Below are 19,811 nucleotides of genomic sequence, written 5' to 3'. Positions count from 1 at the left end.
ACAGTGCAGCGGTTCAATGATATCCTTGACCCTGGCCCCAGGAAGCCAGTGCACCACCCTGGAGTCACATCTGTGCCTGCAGTATTGTTTGTCTGTCCTGCTTACTCTTGAGTCTGCTGCGTCTACAGGATGTTTTCTCTCTCTCCTTATTTGTGAAGCTGATTCTGATTACATTCCCACAGCCCTGTCATTCTCACCACTTTCCAAATCAGCAAAGCTGTTCTTGAGTGAGCTGTACTCTGGGGCTTTCCTGAGTGCCTCCCTTCTTTTGACTGATCCTTCTCTGACTGTGTATTTCCTTAATCTGTGGGATGACAGCATCTAAAAAGATGCAGTGCACATAATTCTCAGCCTCACGGGTACACTGCTGTGCCTGCAGCCGATGCTCAAGCTCGAATCACTTGAGCTGATCAAACCAGAGGCACTTTCTGCCCATGTGCTCATTCAGACTGCCAGGAATGTTTAAGGTATCCCATACAGACTCTACAATAGGTATTTCTGCATTACCCTGCCATGCATTTGGCTTTTAAAAAAACTTACCCTACATTTAGTAACTCCATGCTCTTGTGTAATTCACTGCTTCTCAATTGTAATTATATTTTTCAAAGTTCTATTATGCCAGACTCAAAGACACTATGGTTAAAATGATCAATTCCTTCCACTGTTTCCTGCTGGACAACATTATTTCCAACCTTGATATTCAGTAGTTTATTTACCCAATATAGGCCAATGGTGCTGCTTTGAAAAAGTACCATAAAGACTAAATTCCCACAGTGTGGTAACAGTCCCTTCGGCTCAACCAGTCCACACCGACCCTCTGAAGAGTAACCCACCCAGACCCAACTCCCTCTGACTGACAGACCTAACACTATGGACAATTTAGCATGGCCAATCCACCTGATCTGCACATCTTTGGATTGTGGGAGGAAACCGGAGCACCTGGAGGAAACCTACGCAGACAGAGGGAGAATATGCAAACTCCACACAGACAGAATCGAACCCAGGTCCCTGGCCCTGTGAAGCAGCAGTGCTAATCACTGAGCTACCATGCCACCCCACGGCACAGTGATGTCTTGCTTTACCAGTGTTGCTTTACATAATTAAGATCACAAAAAAAAGGAATAGGTGTAAGCCATTTGATCTTTTGAGCCTGCTTCACCATTCAGTTTACTCTTCCAGTACAGTTACATCTACCTGACAATGTCGAAGATTACCTAATAAAAACTGAAAGAACTGCGGGTGCTGTTCTGAGGAAGGGTCACTGGACCAGAAATGGTAACTTTGATTTTTCATTACAGATGCTGGTAGACCTGCTGAGTTTTTCCAGCAATTTCTGTTTCTTTTAGAACATAGCCCAGGTATGTTCTTTCCACAAAAAACAGGACAAATCCAACCTGACCAATTACTGCCCCTCAGGCTTCTCTCGATCATCAATAAAGTGATGGAAAGTGTCATCAACAGTGCTACAAAGCAGTACCGGCTCAGCAGTAATCTGCTCAGCGATGCCCAGTTTGGGTTCCATCAGGGCCTGACCTCGTTACATGGACGAAAGAGCTGAATTCCAGAGGAAGGTGAGAGTGACAGCCCTTGACATCAAGGCTACATTCAACTGAGTGTGGCATCACTGACCCATAGCAAAACTGGAATCAATGGGTATTGGGCACAAACTCTAAACTGGTTGGAGTTATACCTAATATATAGGAAAATTGTTATGATTGTTGGAGATTGGTCATCTCAGCACCAAGACATCTCTAAGGAATTCTTCAGGGTAGTATGCTAGGCCTAACCATCTTCAGCTGTTTCATTAATGACCTTGCCTCCATCAGAAGATCAGGATGTTTGCAAATGGCTACATAAGGTTCAGCTCCATACATAAGTCCTCAGACACTGAAGCAGTCCATTTCTAAATGCAAGAAGATCTGGACAATATCCAGGCTGTACTGACAAGTGGCAAATAACATTCGTGTCACACAAATACCATGCTATAACCATCAACAATAAGAGACAATCTAACCACTGCCCCTTGACATTCAATAGTGTTACTATCACTGAATCCCTCACTATCAACATCTTTGGGGTTATCATTGACCAGAAACTTAACTGGACTTGCCACATAAACACAATGGCTACAAGAGCAGGTCAGAGGTTAGGAATACTTGAGTGACTAACTCACCTCCTTACTCCTCAAAGCCTGTCCTCCATCTATAAGGCAGAAGTCAGGAATGTGATGGAATACACCTCACTGGCCTGGATGGGTGCAGCTCCAACACCATTACAAAAGCTTGACACCAATCTAGGACAAAGCAGCCCACTTGATCGGCACTCCGCTCCCTCCACTACCGATGCTCAGTGGCAGCAGTACACACTATCTGCAAGATGTACTGCAGAAATGCAGAAATTCACAGACAGCACCCTCCAAACCCACGACCCCTTCCATCTCTAATGACAAGGGCAGCAGAACACCATCACCTTAAAATTCCCCACCAATGGCATTGTGAGTCAACCTACCATAGGTGGATTGCAACAGTCCAAAAAGGTAGCTCACCACCACCTTCTCGAAGGCAACTTGGGACAGGCAATGAATACTGGCTAGCTAGCAACACCCACAACCCTCAAATCAATTTTGAAAAAAGCAAAATACTGTAGGTGCTGGAAATCTGAAGCAAACACAGAAAATGCTGAAGAAGCTTAGGTGTTTTCTGAAGAAGAGTCATATCAGAACTGAAACACTACCTCTGTTTCTCTGTCCCTAAGTGCTGCCAGACCTGCTGAGTTCCTCCAGTGTTTTCTCCAATTGATTCAATATGGCTGATCTTATGCCTCAGTTCTACCTTCCTTACTCACCCCTAAATCCTATCTGTGCCCATTTCCCTTTATTCCCATTATATCTACAATTAATGAGTTAAGCCTTAAATACTCAATAACTGAGCATTCACTGCTCTTCAGGATAATGAATTCTAAAGATTTATAATGATTAAGTGAAATCACTTCTCTTCTGTTCTAATCTACATGTCTGAACCTTTCTTCTGAGACTGTCATTCATAGTTCTAGACTCCCCACCCAGTGGGAGCATTTCTATCTCTAATTACCCTTTGAGAATGTTGCATGCTTCAATTAAATCATCAATCATCCTTTTTAATTCGAGAGAGTGCTAGCCTAGTGTACTTGATTGTTAAAAATCATTTAGAGCAGCAGTAATCCATAACTAATCATGATCTGTGATCGTTCACAGTTGCCACGGTGTGATCATCATTAGCGATCCGTCACTTTCTTTAGAAAACAATCTATTATAAAATTTGTCCAAATGCTACAACCCATCAGGAGTTATATTTGCTTAAAAAAATTGAATTAGCCGTTATTAATAATATGGGTTGGACGAGCTTTATATTTCCTAAAAATAAAATGCTCTGTGCTCCTTATTTGTTAACTTCCTATTGCATTATCCTGTAGAAATCCAGCAAGAATAGTTTAGAAAATAACATAAAGCTTGCACCCAATAAATAACATTTGCTGGTCATTGAAATGCATGGCTGTTTCAGGTTGTTATATAAATATTAAATGTTGAACAATTACAAATTTATGGAGACATTTGAAATAATTGCGTGAAATGTTTTTATAGCTCAGCTCAAGCACTCGAAGCTCTCCAAACTAATAGGCTTGACTTCTTTTCGGGTTGCAGTCAACACGCCTCTTTTAGGCATCCATGTATGGCTTCATTTATTTCAACGTTTAAACATTTATACTTCAGAGATTTTTAACACACCACCTATTGAGAACTAGATGTATAATCCTGAAAATGGTCTGAAGAGAACATCACTTAGCATAAAACACATCAATAATTTACATAAAATGTACTGTTCTGACCTTCAGTGGCCTCTTAAGCTCATTGCAGGGTCACATTTAGAAACTAGTTAGTGAACAGGAAGGAAAATGGAGTAGGTAGTCAGGATCTGTGAGTGAAATGTCATGTTTCTCTGTCAGGTCACATCACAGAACGTTGATATCCAGAAAATATTTGCTCAGTAGCCTACCAACGAACAGAAATGTTTATAAATCCATCATACTTCTCAGTGTATCAGATTAATGTCTTTTGATGGGAGCTGTGTGCATGCCTCATAGCAGGAGTCAGGATGTCGGGAAGAAAATATATCAGATCATGGAAAAGGCAACTTAGAAAGACACTATTACAATAATCATGAGGAACTTCAATATGCAATTGGACTGGGAAAATCAGATAACTGATCTCAAGAAAAGGAACCTGTGGAATGTCTGCAAGATGTTTTTTTTAGAGCAGCTTGTGGTAGAGTTCTCTGGGGAAGAGGCGATTCTGGCTTTGGTGATGTGTAATGAGGCAGACTGGATTAGGGATCTTAGGGTGAAGGAACCCCTAGAGAGGCAGTGACCATTGTATGATAGAATTCACCTTGCAATTTGAGAGGGAGATGCTGGAATCAGATGCAACGGTATTACAACTGAGACAAGGTAACTACAGAGCCGTGAGGGAGGAGCCAGCCAGAGTTGATTGTAAAAGAGCCGAGCAGGGAAATCAGTAGATCAGCAATGGAAGGGGTTTCTGGGGGTAATGGGGGATGCACAGCAGAAATCCATCCCAAGGAAAAAGAAATGTATGAAGCAACCATGTCTGACAAGAGAAGTCAGGGACAGCATAAAGGCAAAAGAAAGAGCATAAAAGTGGTGAAGTTTAGTGGGAAGCTTTTAAAAACCAGCAGAGGAAAAATAAAAAAAAGGGAGAAACGATGAAATACAGGGATAAGCTAGCTAGTAATATAACAGAAGATTGCCAGAGGTTTCTTCGATAAATGCAATGTTAGAGAGAGCGAAATGCGGACATTGAGCCGTTAAAAAATGAGGCTGAAGAAACGGGCATGGGTAACTAAGAAATGGCCGAGGAACTGAATAGACACTGCATCAATTTTCACAGAAGAAGACACTAGCAGCATACCAAGAGAGTCAAGGTAATGGCCATCACTAAGGAGAAGGTGCTAGGGAAGCTGAAAGGTCTGAAGGCAGATGAATCACTCGGACTAGTTGGACTACACCCCAGGGTTCTGACGGAGAGATCTGAGGAGATTGTCGAGATATCGGTGGTTATCTTTCAGGAATCGCTGTAGTCAGGGATATTCCCAGAGGACTACAAAATGTCTCATGTAACACCCCTGTTTAAGAAGGGAGGAAGGCAGAAATCAGAAAGTTATATTAATTCCCGATGAAGGGCTTATGCCCGAAACATCGATTCTCCTGCTCCTCGGATGCTGCCTGGCCTGCTGTGTTTTTCCAGCATCACATTTTTCAACTCAGAAAGTTATAGGCTGGTTAGCCTGACCTTGTTCTTTGGTAAGATTTTAGAATCTGTTATTAAAGATGCGATTGCAGAGTAGTTAGAAGTGCCTTGGAAAATAGGGCCAAGTGAGCACAGGTTATGCCTGAAAAATCTTTTAGAATTCTTTAAGGAGGTAATGAGCAAGGTAAACAAAGGAAAACCAGTGGACACAATCTATTGGGTTTCCAGAAGGTCTTTGACAAGGTGCCAAATGGGAGGCTGCTAATAAAAGCCTATGGTGTTAGGGGCAAGGTACTGACACAGATAAATGATTGGCTCACTGGTAGAAAGTAGAGAATGGGGATAAATGGTTTTATTTTCATGATGCCAGCTAGTGACTAGTGGAGTTCTGTATGGATCAGTGATGGGATCATGCAACAGATAAATGATCTGGATGAAGAAACTGAGAGCATTGTTAAGTTTGTAGATGATGCAAAGATAGGTGGAGAGGCAAGTAGTGTTGAGGAAGCAGGGAGGCTGCAGAAACACAGGCTAGGAGAATGGGTAAAGAAATGGCACATGGTATACCAAGTGAGAAAGTGTGAGTTTACGCACCTTAGTAGGAAAAATAGAGGCATAGACTATTTCCTAAACGGATTAAGACTTTAGAAATCTCAGAAAGTTCAGGATTCTGTAAAGGTTAGCAAGCAGATTTAGTTGGAAGACAAATGACAATGTTAGCATTCATTTCATGAGGATTCAAATACCAGAGCAGTGAAGTATTTCTGAGGCTGTATAATGCTGTGGTCAGACCGCATTTGGAATATTGTTGGCAGTTTTGGACCCCAAATCTAAGGAAGGACATGCTGGTGTTGGGGAATGTCCAAAAGAGGTTTACAAGAATGAATCCAGGGCTGAAGGGCATGTTGTTTGAGGAGTGACTGGCTCTGCACTCGATGGAGGCCTGGATAGATTGGATATGGAGAAGATGTTTCCACTGGTAGGAGAGACCAGGACACTAGGACGTGCCTCAGAGAGAAAGGACAACCCTTTAGAACTGAGATGAGGAAGAATTTCTTCAGCCAGAGGGTGATGAATCTAAGGAGGTCATTGCCGCAGAGGGCTGTGGAAACCAAGTCTTTGAAGTGTATTTAAGACAGAGATAGGTTCTTGATTGGTAAGGGAATCAAGGCTTGTGGAGGGAAGACAAGAGAATGGGGTTGAGAGACATATGAGCCATGATCAAATGATGGAGCAGACTAGCTGGGCCGAATGGCCCAAATCTGCTCTTATATGTTATGGTTATTCCAAGCACCTTAAATCCTGTCTTTAAATCACAAACATTAACTTGAAAGTAGATTATGTTCAGTTACTTGACCAGGTTCAACTTTTTGCAATTTTCTAAAGAGAAATTGAAGATTTGTCTAATTTGTTTATGATTTTTACTTTTGTCTATAAAACTCAGAGTAGGCTTTTTAAAAATCTTTTGGAATAATCCTTAAGTGTCGTTTCCATTCGTTGTTGAATTTTGTTTTAAACATCTGAAGCATCGAGTTTACTGCATCAACATTTTGGTTTTGATATTATTGTTAAGTTAGATTTGATGCTGAAAACAATTTTGTGTAGAAGACATGTCCATGGTGTTTGATATTATGTTGGATTTATTAAACTGCCTTCAATATCCAAGAAATTATAAAGCACAGGAAAATTATTTAAGGATGCCATAAAGCAAATATAGTTCACACTTAATAATGGAAATGTTGAAAGAGGAATATGATTCTGATTCTTTTTCAGGAATATACCATTGACATATTTTTTGCACAGTCTTGGTATGATAGCAGACTGAAATTTAATGGTACAATGAAGGTTCTCCTGCTAAATAGTAACATGGTTGGCAAAATCTGGATTCCGGACACATTTTTCCGAAACTCAAGGAAATCGGATGCTCACTGGATAACAACTCCCAATCGATTGCTACGTATTGGGAATGATGGAAGAATACTGTATACACTAAGGTAAGGCAGTTGGATAAAATACTGAACACTGTGGATCAAGCAATTCACTGGAAATACTTCAGTTCTATTTCCTTCCAAACTAAATGAAGAATTTAATTTATATTAAAGTTTGGGGTTTTAAAAAGTTCCATGTGTTATTGTGGTTGTGAACTGGTGTCAGTGGGAGCAGTGCCAAAACTGTCAGTAGACAGTTGGCTTACGGTTTTGTAAATATACTGATAATTTTTTGTGCAGAAAAATGCTTGCCAACAACATTAAGTATTAATGTTAAGCGAAGGGTATATTTTATTAAATATTATTGACTGGGGAATTAATGGCAAGGATGTCATTCAATTTCATTTGGGGAAGTTCTCCTGGAATCAACAAAAAGTCTCTATATATCCAATCTGTAATGCAGAAGACTCAATATAAGGTTTTCAGTAACCTTTAAGAGAAAAATGCACCAGGGTACAAAACTTTGTTGGTTTTATTTTACAAATAGCCCCTGTGCTCATTGCTGAGTAGCCACAAACTTTGCTCATAAATGCAACAAGTCTGTTATCAGCATGTCCTGTAAAATCATGAGTCAAATGACTTCAAACAGAATGTGCTAATTAATATCCTGAATTCAGAGTTATTTTGTGTGTTTGTTATAATTTTAACATGATTTAATTTTCCTGCAGAAAAATACTCATCCATTTCCATTCCTGAGTAACAGCTACTCAAAATAATATGTAAAGCCTGTATAGAGTTGTGTGTCACCAATCGATGAATTCTTTCAGTAGAACCTGGCCAACCAGTGCGTACCAGCACTGATGATTCATTACTCATTTTGATATTTGTCACGAATTTTAATGCAAGATTGATTACAAGTCTTGTCAGATCGGTTCAAATACTTTTCTTCAATGAGGATATTAGAATACTGAAGCAATGACTGCTTGCATTACATTCAAACCCTAATCTGGCATCTGATCGAGACCTGTTCCATGAAAACCAGGTTGAGCTTTTCAAGTGTAGCTAATAAGTTAAGTTCAATGTAATTCTGCTTGGGCATGTATTCGTGAGTGCACAATCTTAAGGCCTGTAAAGAGATGAGAAAGAAATATCAGCACTTGAGGACAACTACCATCATAATATGGAAATGTTAATGGATCTGTTCTGGAAACAGACAACACTACAACAATAAAGTATATTCAAATAACACCTTTAAAGCAAATTCTCAGTCAGACTGTAGTCAGTGGGGAATAGGGGATGAAACTTTCCAATAGGTAAACTCATACAAGCTGCAAAGGGAAATCATTACTGATGTTGAGAACCAAGCAACTCAACCACAAGATGTCATTAGGGCCGTGCCCTACACCTAACTAACTTCAACTTTGCATATAGTGGCTTGGTAATACAGAATTTCAGTTTTGCTGAAGCTTGTGTTAATTAGAACAGATGCACAATATAAACTTTGAATTTTAGCATTCTTGTCTGTCCCGATGAGTGCAAGACAATAAGCTTTACTTCAGTGTTGTTGAACCTACTTGTGGGCTCCTGTCTGAGAAGGCTTTTTATTCAAAGACAATTAGTGCTTGGTCAAATCATTGGACACTGAGCAACAAGGACAATGACACGCATTTGAATGATGACAGTGAATTATCCCAGCCACAAGACACTTGTGGTTGGTAAACAGAAGCTGCAAAATGCTACCAGTGCTGGTACCTGAAAATACAACATGAGCATTGGTGTGGATTTGATTTCATTCACACCTGAAACGACTTTAACTCTTGAAGAACAGTACTGTTTTAAGAAGACAGAGACAATATTTTCTTTTATTCATTCAGGGGATGTGGGTGTCATTGGTAAGGCCAGCATTTAATACCAATCTCTAATTGCCCAGAGGGTAGTTAAGTAAAGGCAGCATTTCCTTCCCTAAAGGAGAAGAATGAACCACTTGGATTTTTCCTCACAATTGACAATAGTTTTGTGGTTATTCTAATTTCAAATATTTATTGAATTCAAATTCCAACATCTGCCATGGCAGAATTTGAACCCAGCTACCCAGAATATTGTCCAGAATCAGGGTCTCTGGGTTAATACTACTAGCCCATCACCTCCCCATCAGTCATAGAAATGGGTGGTAAGCTGTTCATTTCCTTATTAGATGATTTAAAAAAAGTTGGCAAGAGTCATCTCAATGGATAGAGATTCCAACTCTGACTTATGAGATCAAACAAGTGTAGGAGAATCTACAAAAGATGGCTGATGCACTTTCCAGAGCGACTGTTGACAGCCTTTACAACAAATAATGAGGAACCGATTAGTGGCATTGAATTATATATTTGGGCTACAGCGATCCAGTGGTCAGCAACCCAAAACAGACTCAAAATCTGACCGGAAGAAAAGAAAGACCAAGAATGTTGGTATTGAATGCAAGGTTGACCAGATCAAAGAACTGATGGGGTGGCCCATGTAGACCTATTTTGGACTTGGACAGCATTTCTCAATTATAGATGACCTGCTGTTTGATGATAGGCTGGTCGTTCGAGTTTTTCTGTAAAATAACATGCCAGACCAGATACTCCAAGTGGCCAAATAGAGAGCTGGGCTTGGTTATCTGTGCAGAGCCCTGGATCTCAATGTGTTTGAGGCTTTCATAGCTGACTGTGAAACTTGCACCATTCATAGACTTGAGCAAAGAGAGCAAGTGATCTCCACCAGGCCATCGGAAAGAGTGAATATTGACTTATTGATGTTCAATGGCTGTTCTTATCTTTATTGCTGCTATTTTTCATGGTGGATACAGGTAAAGCAGGTTTGAAAGTGCTAACATCAAAGTAGTTATCAGGGTGTTATTTGAAATGTTCACTATATTTGGCACTCCACTTGTAGTCATGTCTGACAATGCACTTCAGTTTCCTAATGGGTGCTCAATAATGAATGGTCAGCTTGAGATTAGTTCAACATTTGTATGTATAACCAGTTTGAAAAGATAATCACAGTTGAAGGGGAAAGCTGAGCATGGGGTCAAGAGTATTCTTGTTTCGTGGAAAACATTGACTTTCATGCAGCCTTCTTGGATTAGCGGTCCACCCCATTCCAATGTTGTTTATTGCTTTCAGAATTGCTGATGGGGTGAAAGCTGAAAACGTCACTCCCTAGAAGGAAGCGATTAACTCTGCAGTTGAGTCTAAGGGGATATAAGAATGTTTGTTGAAAAAAAAGGAGAGTCTTAACAATAGATATCATTGTGCATGATGACTTGCACATGGATGTGGGACAAAGAACAAAGAAAATTACAGCACAGGAACAGGCCCTTCAGCCCTCCAAGTCTCCACTCGATCTAAACCTGTCGCCTATTTTCTAAGGCTCTATATCCCTTTGCTTCCTGCCCATTTATATATCTGTCGAGATACATCTTAAATGTCGCTATCATGCCTGCCTCTACCACTTCTGCTGGCAACACATTCTAGGCACACCACACTCTGCATAAAGAACTCTCCATGCATATCTTCCTTAAACTTTTCCCTTCTCACTTTGAAGCTGTGACCGCTCGTAATTGAGTCCTCTGCTCTGGGTAAAAGCTTCTTGCCATCTACCCTGTCTACACCTCTCATGACTTTGCAGACCTCAATCAGGTTCTCCCTCAACCTCCATCTCTCTAATGAAAGTAATCCTAATCTACTCAGCTTCTGTTCATAGCTAGCGCTCTCCATACCAAGCAACATCCTGGTGAACCTCCTCTGCACCCTCTCCAAAGCATCCACATCCTTTTGGTAATGTGGTGACCAGAACTGTATGCAGTATTCCAAATGTGGCCGAACCAAAGTCTTATACAACTGTAACATGGCCTGCCAACTCTTGTACTCAGTACCCTATCTGATGAAGGAAAGCATGTCTTCTTAACCACTCTGTTGACCTGCGTTGCCACCTTCAGGGTTCCATGGACCTGAACACCCAGATCTCTCTGTACATCAATTTTCCCGAGGACTTTTCCATTTACTGCATAGTTCGCGCTTGAATTGGATCTTCCAAAATACATCACCTCGCATTTGCCTGGATTGAACTCCATCTGCCATTTCTCCTCCCAACTCTCCAATTCTGCTGTATTGTTTGACAGTCCCCTTCACCATCTGCTACTCCACCAATCTAAGTGACATCTGCAAACCTGCTAATCAGACCACCTATACCTTCCTCAAGATCATTTATATATATCACAAACAACAGTAGTCCTAGCACAGATCCCTGTGGAACACCACTGGTCACAGTTCTCCATTTTGAAAAATTCCCTTTCACTACTGCTCTCTTTCTCCCGCTGCCCAGCCATTTTTTTATCCATTTAGCTAGTATACCCTGGACCCCGTGCAACTTCACCTTCTCCATCAGCCTACAATGGGAAACCTTATCAAATGCCTTACTAAGTCCATGTAAGTGTCATCTACAGCCCTTACCTCATCAATCAACTTTGTCACTTCCTCAAAGAATTCTAATAAGTTGGTAAGACATGGCCTTCCCTGCATAAAACCATATTACCTATCACTGATAAGCCCATTTTTTCCAAATGAGAATAGAACCCATCCCTCTATCTTTTCCAGCATCTTACCTACCACTGATGTCATGCTGTCGGGTCTATAATTACCTGGATTATCCCTGCTATTCCTCTTAAACAAGAGGACAACACTAGCAATTCTCCAGTCTTCCAGGACCTTACCGTGTTCAAGGATACTGTAAAAATATCTGTTAGGGCTCCACCTTTTTCCTCTCTCACATCCCTCAGTAACCTGGGATAGATCCCATCCGGACCTGGGGACTTGTCCACCTTAATACCTTTTAGAATATCCAACACTTCCTACCTCCTTATGCCAACTTGACCAAAAGTAATCAAACATCAACCCCTAAGCTCAACATCTGTCATGTCCCTCTCCTGGATGAAGAATGATGCAAAGTACTCGTTAAGAATCTCACCCATTTTCTTTGACTCCATGCATAACTTTCCTCCTTTTGTCTTTGAGTGAGCCAACCCTTTCTCTAGTTACCCTCATGTTCCTTATATATGAATAAAAGGGTTTGGAATTTTCCTTAACTCTACTCGCTAAATGAATTTCATGACCCCTTTTAGTGCTCTTAATTCCTCGTTCGGCTTAGGGATATTTCTCCGACATTCTACCAAAGCTTTGTTTGTCTTCAGTCACCTAGACCTTATGTATGCTTCCTTTTTCCACTTAGCCGGTCTCACAATTTCACCTGTCATCCATGGTTCCCTAAACTTGCCATTCCTATCCCCCATTTTCACAAGGACATGTCTGTCCTGCAATCTAATCAAACTCTTTTTAAAAGCCTCCCACAGATCACATGGATTTACCTTCAAGCAACTGCTTCCAATTTACATTCCCCAATTTACATTCTAAAACTTAGGGAATTGTGATCACTATTCTCAAAGTAATCCCCTACTGAAACTTCAACCACCTAGCTGGACTCATTCCCCAACACCAGGCCCAGTATGACCCCTTCCTGAGTTGGACCATTTACATTCTGGTCTAGAAAACCCTCCTGAATGCTCCTCTGCTACATCTAGACCTCTAATACTAAGTGTATCCCAATTAATGTTGGGAAAATTAAAATCTCCTATCACCACTACCCTGTTGCTCGTACATCTTTCCATAATCTGTTTACATATGTGTACCTCTATTTTACGGTCGCTGTTGGGAGGCCTGTAGTAAAGACCCAAAATTATTATGGCACTCTTCCTATTTCTGAGCTCTGCTCATATTGCCTTGCTGCTCAAGTGCTCCATAGTGCTCTCCTTCAGCACAGCTGTGATATCCTCTCTGACCAGTAATGCAACTCCTTCACCCTTTCTACCTCCCTCTCTATCCCAGCTGAAGCATCTATATCCTGGGATATTTAGTTGCCAACCATGCCCTTCCTTCAACCATGTCTCAGTAAGAGCAATAACATTATACTCCCACATACTAATCCAAGCCCTAAGTTCATCTGCCTTACCTACTACACTTCTTGCATTAAAACAAATGCACCTCAGACCATCTGTCTGTTTGCGTTCATGATCTGCTTCCTGGCTATTCTTACCCTTTGACGTGCTGACTTCAGTATCTAGTTACTTACAGGCTTTAGTTACTACCTCCTTACTGTCCACTAACTTCCTCATTTGGTTCCCATCCCCCGCCACATTAGTTTAAACCCTCTCCAACAGCGTTAGCAAAAGCATCCCCAAGGACACTGGCCCAGGTGCAGACCCATTCAATTTTAATGGTCCCAACTCCCACAGGACCGGTCCCAATGCCCCCAAAATTTGAACCGCTCCCTTCTGCAAGCCACGCAAGCATCCCGCCTATTCTTTCATTTCTATTCTGACTCACATGTGGCACTGGTAGCAATCCTGAGATTACTACCTCCGGAGGTCCTATTTTTTAACTTGGCTCCTAACTCCCTGAATTCTGCTTTTAGGACCTCATCCCATTTATCACCCATATCATTAGTGCCTACATGCACCACGAGTTGGCTGTTCACCTTCCCCCTTCAGAATGTTCTGCAGCCGATCTGAGACATCCTTGGCCCATGCAACTGGGAGGCAACATACCATTCTGCAGTCTCGTTTTAGACCAAGAACTGCCTACCTACTCCCTTTACAATTGCATCCCCTATGGGTATAGCACTTGCACTCTTTTTCCCACCCTCCTGAACAGCAGAGCCCACAACGGTGCCATGAACCTGATGAGCCATCTCCCCCAACAGTATCCAAAATAGTATACCTGTTTTGGAGGGACGTGACCACAGTGGACATTTGAACTGCCTTCCTGCTCTTTCTCTGGCTTTTGATCACCCGTTCCCTTTCTCCCTCATCAATCCTAATCTGTCGTGTGACCAATTTGCTAAACATGCCATCTACGACTTCCTCAGCATCACGAATGCTCCCAAGTGAGTCCATCCGCAGCTCCAGAGCCATCATGCGGTCTAACAAGAGCTGGAGCTGGACACACTTCCTGCAAATGAAGGAGTCAGAGACATCAGCCATGATACTGAGCTCTCATATTGAGCAAGAGGAGCATTACACGGGTCTGAGATCTCCTGCCCGTTTTAATCTTAAGATTAACATAGTCTTAATTTAGAAAGACGAAAAAGGAAAGAGAAGATTTTACCAATTACACGATACACAAAAATAAAAAAGCCTTGCCTAATCAACACACCACAGAGCCTTTCTTTTGGGTAGAGGAGGAGGGCAGGTGGGAGACACTACAAGTGTCGTGGCTCGGGTTCAGCTGCTGCCCAAATATATTAGCTCACTCACCTACCCAGAACGCAATTCGACCGCACCCACTCAGCTCCTCTCACTCTCCCCGCTCCCACTCAGCTCCTCACACTCTCCCCGCTCCCACTCAGCTCCTCACTCTCCCCGCTCCCACTCAGCACCTCTCACTCTCCCCCTCCCACTCAGCTCCTCACTCTCCCCGCTCCCACTCTGCTCCTCACTCTCCCCCCTCCCACTCAGCACCTCTCACTCTCCCCGCTCCCACTCAGCTCCTCACTCTCCCCGCTCCCACTCAGCTCCTCACTCTCCCCGCTCCCACTCAGCTCCTCACTCTCCCCCCCTCCCACTCAGCACCTCTCACTCTCCCCGCTCCCACTCAGCTCCTCACTCTCCCTGCTCCCACTCAGCTCCTCACTCTCCCCGCTCCCACTCAGCTCCTCTCACTCTCCCCCTCCCACTCAGCTCCTCACTCTCCCCGCTCCCACTCAGCTCCTCGCTCTCCCCCTCCCACTCAGCTCCTCACTCTCCCCCTCCCACTCAGCTCCTCACTCTCCCTGCTCCCACTCAGCTCCTCACTCTCCCCGCTCCCACTCAGCTCCTCTCACTCTCCCCCTCCCACTCAGCTCCTCACTCTCCCCGCTCCCACTCAGCTCCTCGCTCTCCCCCTCCCACTCAGCTCCTCACTCTCCCCCTCCCACTCAGCTCCTCACTCTCCCCACTCCCACTCAGCTCCTCTCGCTCACCCCCCCCACTCAGCTCCTCATGCTCCCCACTCCCACTCAGCTCCTCACTCTCCTCACTCCCACTCAGCTCCTCACTCTTCCCGCTCCCACTCAGCTCCTCTCACTCTCCCCCCTCCCACTCAGCACCTCACTCTCCCCGCTCCCACTCAGCTCCTCGCTCTCCTCCCCCACTCAGCCCCTCACTCTCCCCGCTCCCACTCAGCTCCTCACTCTCCCCGCTCCCACTCAGCTCCTCGCTCTCCCCCCCCACTCAGCTCCTCACTCTCCCCGCTCCCACTCAGCTCCTCACTCTCCCCGCTCCCACTCAGCTCCTCACTCTCCCCCCCCACTCAGCTCCTCGCTCTCCCCCCTCCCACTCAGCTCCTCACTCTCCCCACTCCCACTCAGCTCCTCTCGCTCACCCCCCCCACTCAGCTCCTCGTGCTCCCCACTCCCACTCAGCTCCTCACTCTCCTCACTCCCACTCAGCTCCTCACTCTTCCCGCTCCCACTCAGCTCCTCTCACTCTCCCCCCTCCCACTCAGCACCTCACTCTCCCCGCTCCCACTCAGCTCCTCACTCTCCCCGCTCCCACTCAGCTCCTCGCTCTCCCCCCTCCCACTCAGTTCCTCACTCTCCCCGCTCCCACTCAGCTCCTCGCTTTCCCACTCCCACTCAGCTCCTCACCCTCCCCACTCCCACTCAGCTCCTCACTCTCCTCGCTCCCACTCTGCTCCTCGCTCTCACTGCACCAGGTCAGCTCCTCACACTCCCCACTCCCACTCAGCTCCTTGCTCTTATCACTCCCACTCAACTCCTCTCGCTCTCACCCCCCCCCCACAGCTCCTCGCGCTCCCCCCTCCCACTCAGCTCCTCACTCTCCTCACTCCCACTCAGCTCCTCACTCTCCCTGCTCCCACCCAGCTCCTCGCTCTCCCCCCCCACTCAGCTCCTCCCTCTCCTCACTCCCACTAAGCTCCTCACTCTCCCCGCTCCCACTCAGCTCCTCGCTCTCCCCCATCCCACTCAGCTCCTCACTCAACCCCCCACTCAGCTCCTCACTCTCCCCGCTCCCACTCAGCTCCTCACTCTCCCCGCTCCCACTCAGCTCCTCATCCTCCCCACTCCCACTCAGCTCCTCACTCTACCCCCCCCCACTCAGCTCCTCACTCTCCCCACTCCCACTCAGCTCCTCACTCTCCCCGCTCCCACTCTGCTCCTCGCTCTCACTGCACCAAGTCAGCTCCTCACACTCCCCACTCCTACTCAGCTCCTCGCTCTTATCACTCCCACTCAGCTCCTCTCGCTCTCCCCCCCCACTCAGCTCCTCGCTCTCCACCATCCCACTCATCTCCTCACTCTCCCCGCTCCCACTCAGCTCCTCACTCTCCCCGCTCCCACTCAGCTCCTCGCTCTTATCACTCCCACTCAGCTCCTCGCTCTCCCCACTCCCACTCAGCTCCTCGCTCTCCCCCCCACTCAGCTCCTCGCTCTCCTCACTCCCACTCAGCTCCTCTCTCTCCCCGCTCCCACTCAGCTCCTCGCTCTCCCCCCCACTCAGCTCCTCGCTCTCCTCACTCCCACTCAGCTCCTCACTCTCCCCGCTCCCACTCAGCTCCTCACTCTCCCCACTCCCTCTCAGCTCCTCACTCTCCCCGCTCCCACTCAGCTCCTCGCTCTCCCCACTCCCACTCAGCTCCTCACTCTCCCCGCTCCCACTCAGCTCCTCGCTCTTATCACTCCCACTCAGCTCCTCGCTCTCCCCACTCCCACTCAGCTCCTCGCTCTCCCCCATCCCACTCAGCCCCTCACTCTCCCCGCTCCCACTCATTTCACTCTCCCCGCTCCTACTCAGCTCCTCACTCTCCTCACTCCCACTCAGCTCCTCACTCTTCCCGCTCCCACTCAGCTCCTCTCACTCTCCCCCCTCCCACTCAGTTCCTCACTCTCCCCGCTCCCACTCAGCTCCTCGCTTTCCCACTCCCACTCAGCTCCTCACCCTCCCCACTCCCACTCAGCCCCTCACTCTCCCCGCTCCCACTCTGCTCCTCGCTCTCACTGCACCAGGTCAGCTCCTCACACTCCCCACTCCCACTCAGCTCCTTGCTCTTATCACTCCCACTCAACTCCTCTCGCTCTCACCCCCCCCCCCACTCAGCTCCTCGCGCTCCCCCCTCCCACTCAGCTCCTCACTCTCCTCACTCCCACTCAGCTCCTCACTCTCCCTGCTCCCACCCAGCTCCTCGCTCTCCCCCCCCACTCAGCTCCTCCCTCTCCTCACTCCCACTAAGCTCCTCACTCTCCCCGCTCCCACTCAGCTCCTCGCTCTCCCCCATCCCACTCAGCTCCTCACTCAACCCCCCACTCAGCTCCTCACTCTCCCCGCTCCCACTCAGCTCCTCACTCTCCCCGCTCCCACTCATCTCCTCATCCTCCCCACTCCCACTCAGCTCCTCACTCTACCCCCCCCACTCAGCTACTCACTCTCCCCACTCCCACTCAGCTCCTCACTCTCCCCACTCCCACTCTGCTCCTCGCTCTCACTGCACCAAGTCAGCTCCTCACACTCCCCACTCCCACTCAGCTCCTCGCTCTTATCACTCCCACTCAGCTCCTCTCGCTCTCCCCCCCCACTCAGCTCCTCGCTCTCCCCCATCCCACTCATCTCCTCACTCTCCCCGCTCCCACTCAGCTCCTCACTCTCCTCGCTCCCACTCAGCTCCTCGCTCTTATCACTCCCACTCAGCTCCTCGCTCTCCCCACTCCCACTCAGCTCCTTGCTCTCCCCCCCACTCAGCTCCTCGCTCTCCTCACTCCCACTCAGCTCCTCACTCTCCCCGCTCCCACTCAGCTCCTCGCTCTCCCCCCCACTCAGCTCCTCGCTCTCCTCACTCCCACTCAGCTCCTCACTCTCCCCGCTCCCACTCAGCTCCTCACTCTCCCCACTCCCTCTCAGCTCCTCACTCTCCCGGCTCCCACTCAGCTCCTCGCTCTCCCCACTCCCACTCAGCTCCTCACTCTCCCCGCTCCCACTCAGCTCCTCGCTCTTATCACTCCCACTCAGCTCCTCGCTCTCCCCACTCCCACTCAGCTCCTCGCTCTCCCCCATCCCACTCAGCCCCTCACTCTCCCCGCTCCCACTCATCTCACTCTCCCCGCTCCTACTCAGCTCCTCACTCTCCCCGTTCCCACTCAGCTCCTCGCTCTTATCACTCCCACTCAGCTCCTCGCTCTCCCCACTCCCACTCAGCTCCTCGCTCTCCCCATCCCACTCAGCCCCTCACTCTCCCCGCTCCCACTCATCTCCTCACTCCCCCGCTCCCACTCAGCTCATCACTCTCCCCACTCCCACTCAGCTCCTCACTCTCCCCCCTCCCACTCAGCTCCTCACACTCCCCACTCCCACTCAGCTCCTTGCTCTTATCACTCCCACTCAGCTCCTCGCTCTCCCCTCTCCCACTCAGCTCCTCGCTCTCCCCTCTCCCACTCAGCTCCTCGCTCTCCCCCCTCCCACTCAGCTCCTCACTCTCCCCGCTCCCACTCTGCTCCTCGCTCTCACTGCACCAAGTCAGCTCCTCACACTCCCCACTCCCACTCAGTTCCTCACTCTTACCCCTCCCACTCAGCTCCTCACTCTCCCCCCTCCCACTCAGCTCCTCACCCTCCCCGCTCCCACTCAGCTCCTCGCTCTTATCACTCTCACTCAGCTCCTCAGTCTCCCCGCTCCCACTCTGCTCCTCGCTCTTATTACTCCCACTCAGCTCCACTCGCTCTCCCCCCCCCACTCAGCTCCTCGCTCTCCCCCATCCCACTCATCTCCTCACTCTCCCCGCTCCCACTCAGCTCCTCACTCTCCCCGTTCCCACTCAACTTCTCGCTCTCCCCCCGCACTCAGCTCCTCACTCTCCCCCCTCCCACTCAGCTCCTCGCTCTCCTCTCCCACACAGCTCCTCACTCTCCCCGCTCCCACTCTGCTCCTCACTCTCCCCCCTCCCACTCAGCTCCTCGCTCTCCCCATCCCACTCAGCCCCTCACTCTCACCACTCCCACTCATCTCCTCACTCTCCCCGCTCCCACTCATCTCCTCACTCCCCCGCTCCCACTCAGCTCCTCACTCTCCCCACTCCCACTCAGCTCCTCACTCTACACCCTCCCACTCAGCTCCTCACACTCCCCACTCCCACTCAGCTCCTCGCTCTTATCACTCCCACTCAGCTCCTCGCTCTCCCCTCTCCCACTCAGCTCCTCACTCTCCCCGCTCCCATTAAGCTCCTCGCTCTCCCCCCTCCCACTGAGCTCCTCACTCTCCCCGCTCCCACTCTGCTCCTCGCTCTCACTGCACCAAGTCAGCTCCTCACACTCCCCACTCCCACTCAGCTCCTCGCTCTTATCACTCCCACTCAGCTCCTCTCGCGCTCCCCCCCCACTCAGCTCCTCGCTCTCCCCCCTCCCACTCATCTCCTCACGCTCCCCACTCCCACTCATATCCTCACTCTCCCCGCTCCCACTCAGCTCCTCACTCTCCCCACTCCCACTCAGCTCCTCACTCTCCCCCCTCCCAC

At 47.5% G+C, this 19,811-nt stretch overlaps 1 protein-coding gene across 3 annotated transcripts in view; it reads left to right on the top strand.

Moving 5' to 3' along the window:
• gabrg1 (gamma-aminobutyric acid type A receptor subunit gamma1) overlaps positions 1 to 19,811 on the top strand; it is a 174,330-nt gene that overhangs the window by 94,434 nt on the left and 60,085 nt on the right. For all 3 annotated transcript variants that reach the window (XM_087987789.1, XM_087987787.1, XM_043700492.2), the window contains exon 4: positions 7,076 to 7,296. In XM_087987789.1, coding sequence (XP_087843915.1) covers positions 7,076 to 7,296 — 221 coding nt within the window. The remainder of the gene's footprint in view (positions 1 to 7,075; positions 7,297 to 19,811) is intronic.

The sequence above is a fragment of the Chiloscyllium plagiosum genome, unplaced genomic scaffold, assembly GCF_037043375.1.
Source record: "Chiloscyllium plagiosum isolate Xiang-an unplaced genomic scaffold, Cpla_swu_hap1 HiC_scaffold_1, whole genome shotgun sequence".
NCBI classification, from domain to species: domain Eukaryota; kingdom Metazoa; phylum Chordata; class Chondrichthyes; order Orectolobiformes; family Hemiscylliidae; genus Chiloscyllium; species Chiloscyllium plagiosum.
The sequence above is the reverse complement of the archived record's forward strand: the minus strand, read 5'-3'. Positions and strand labels throughout refer to the sequence as shown.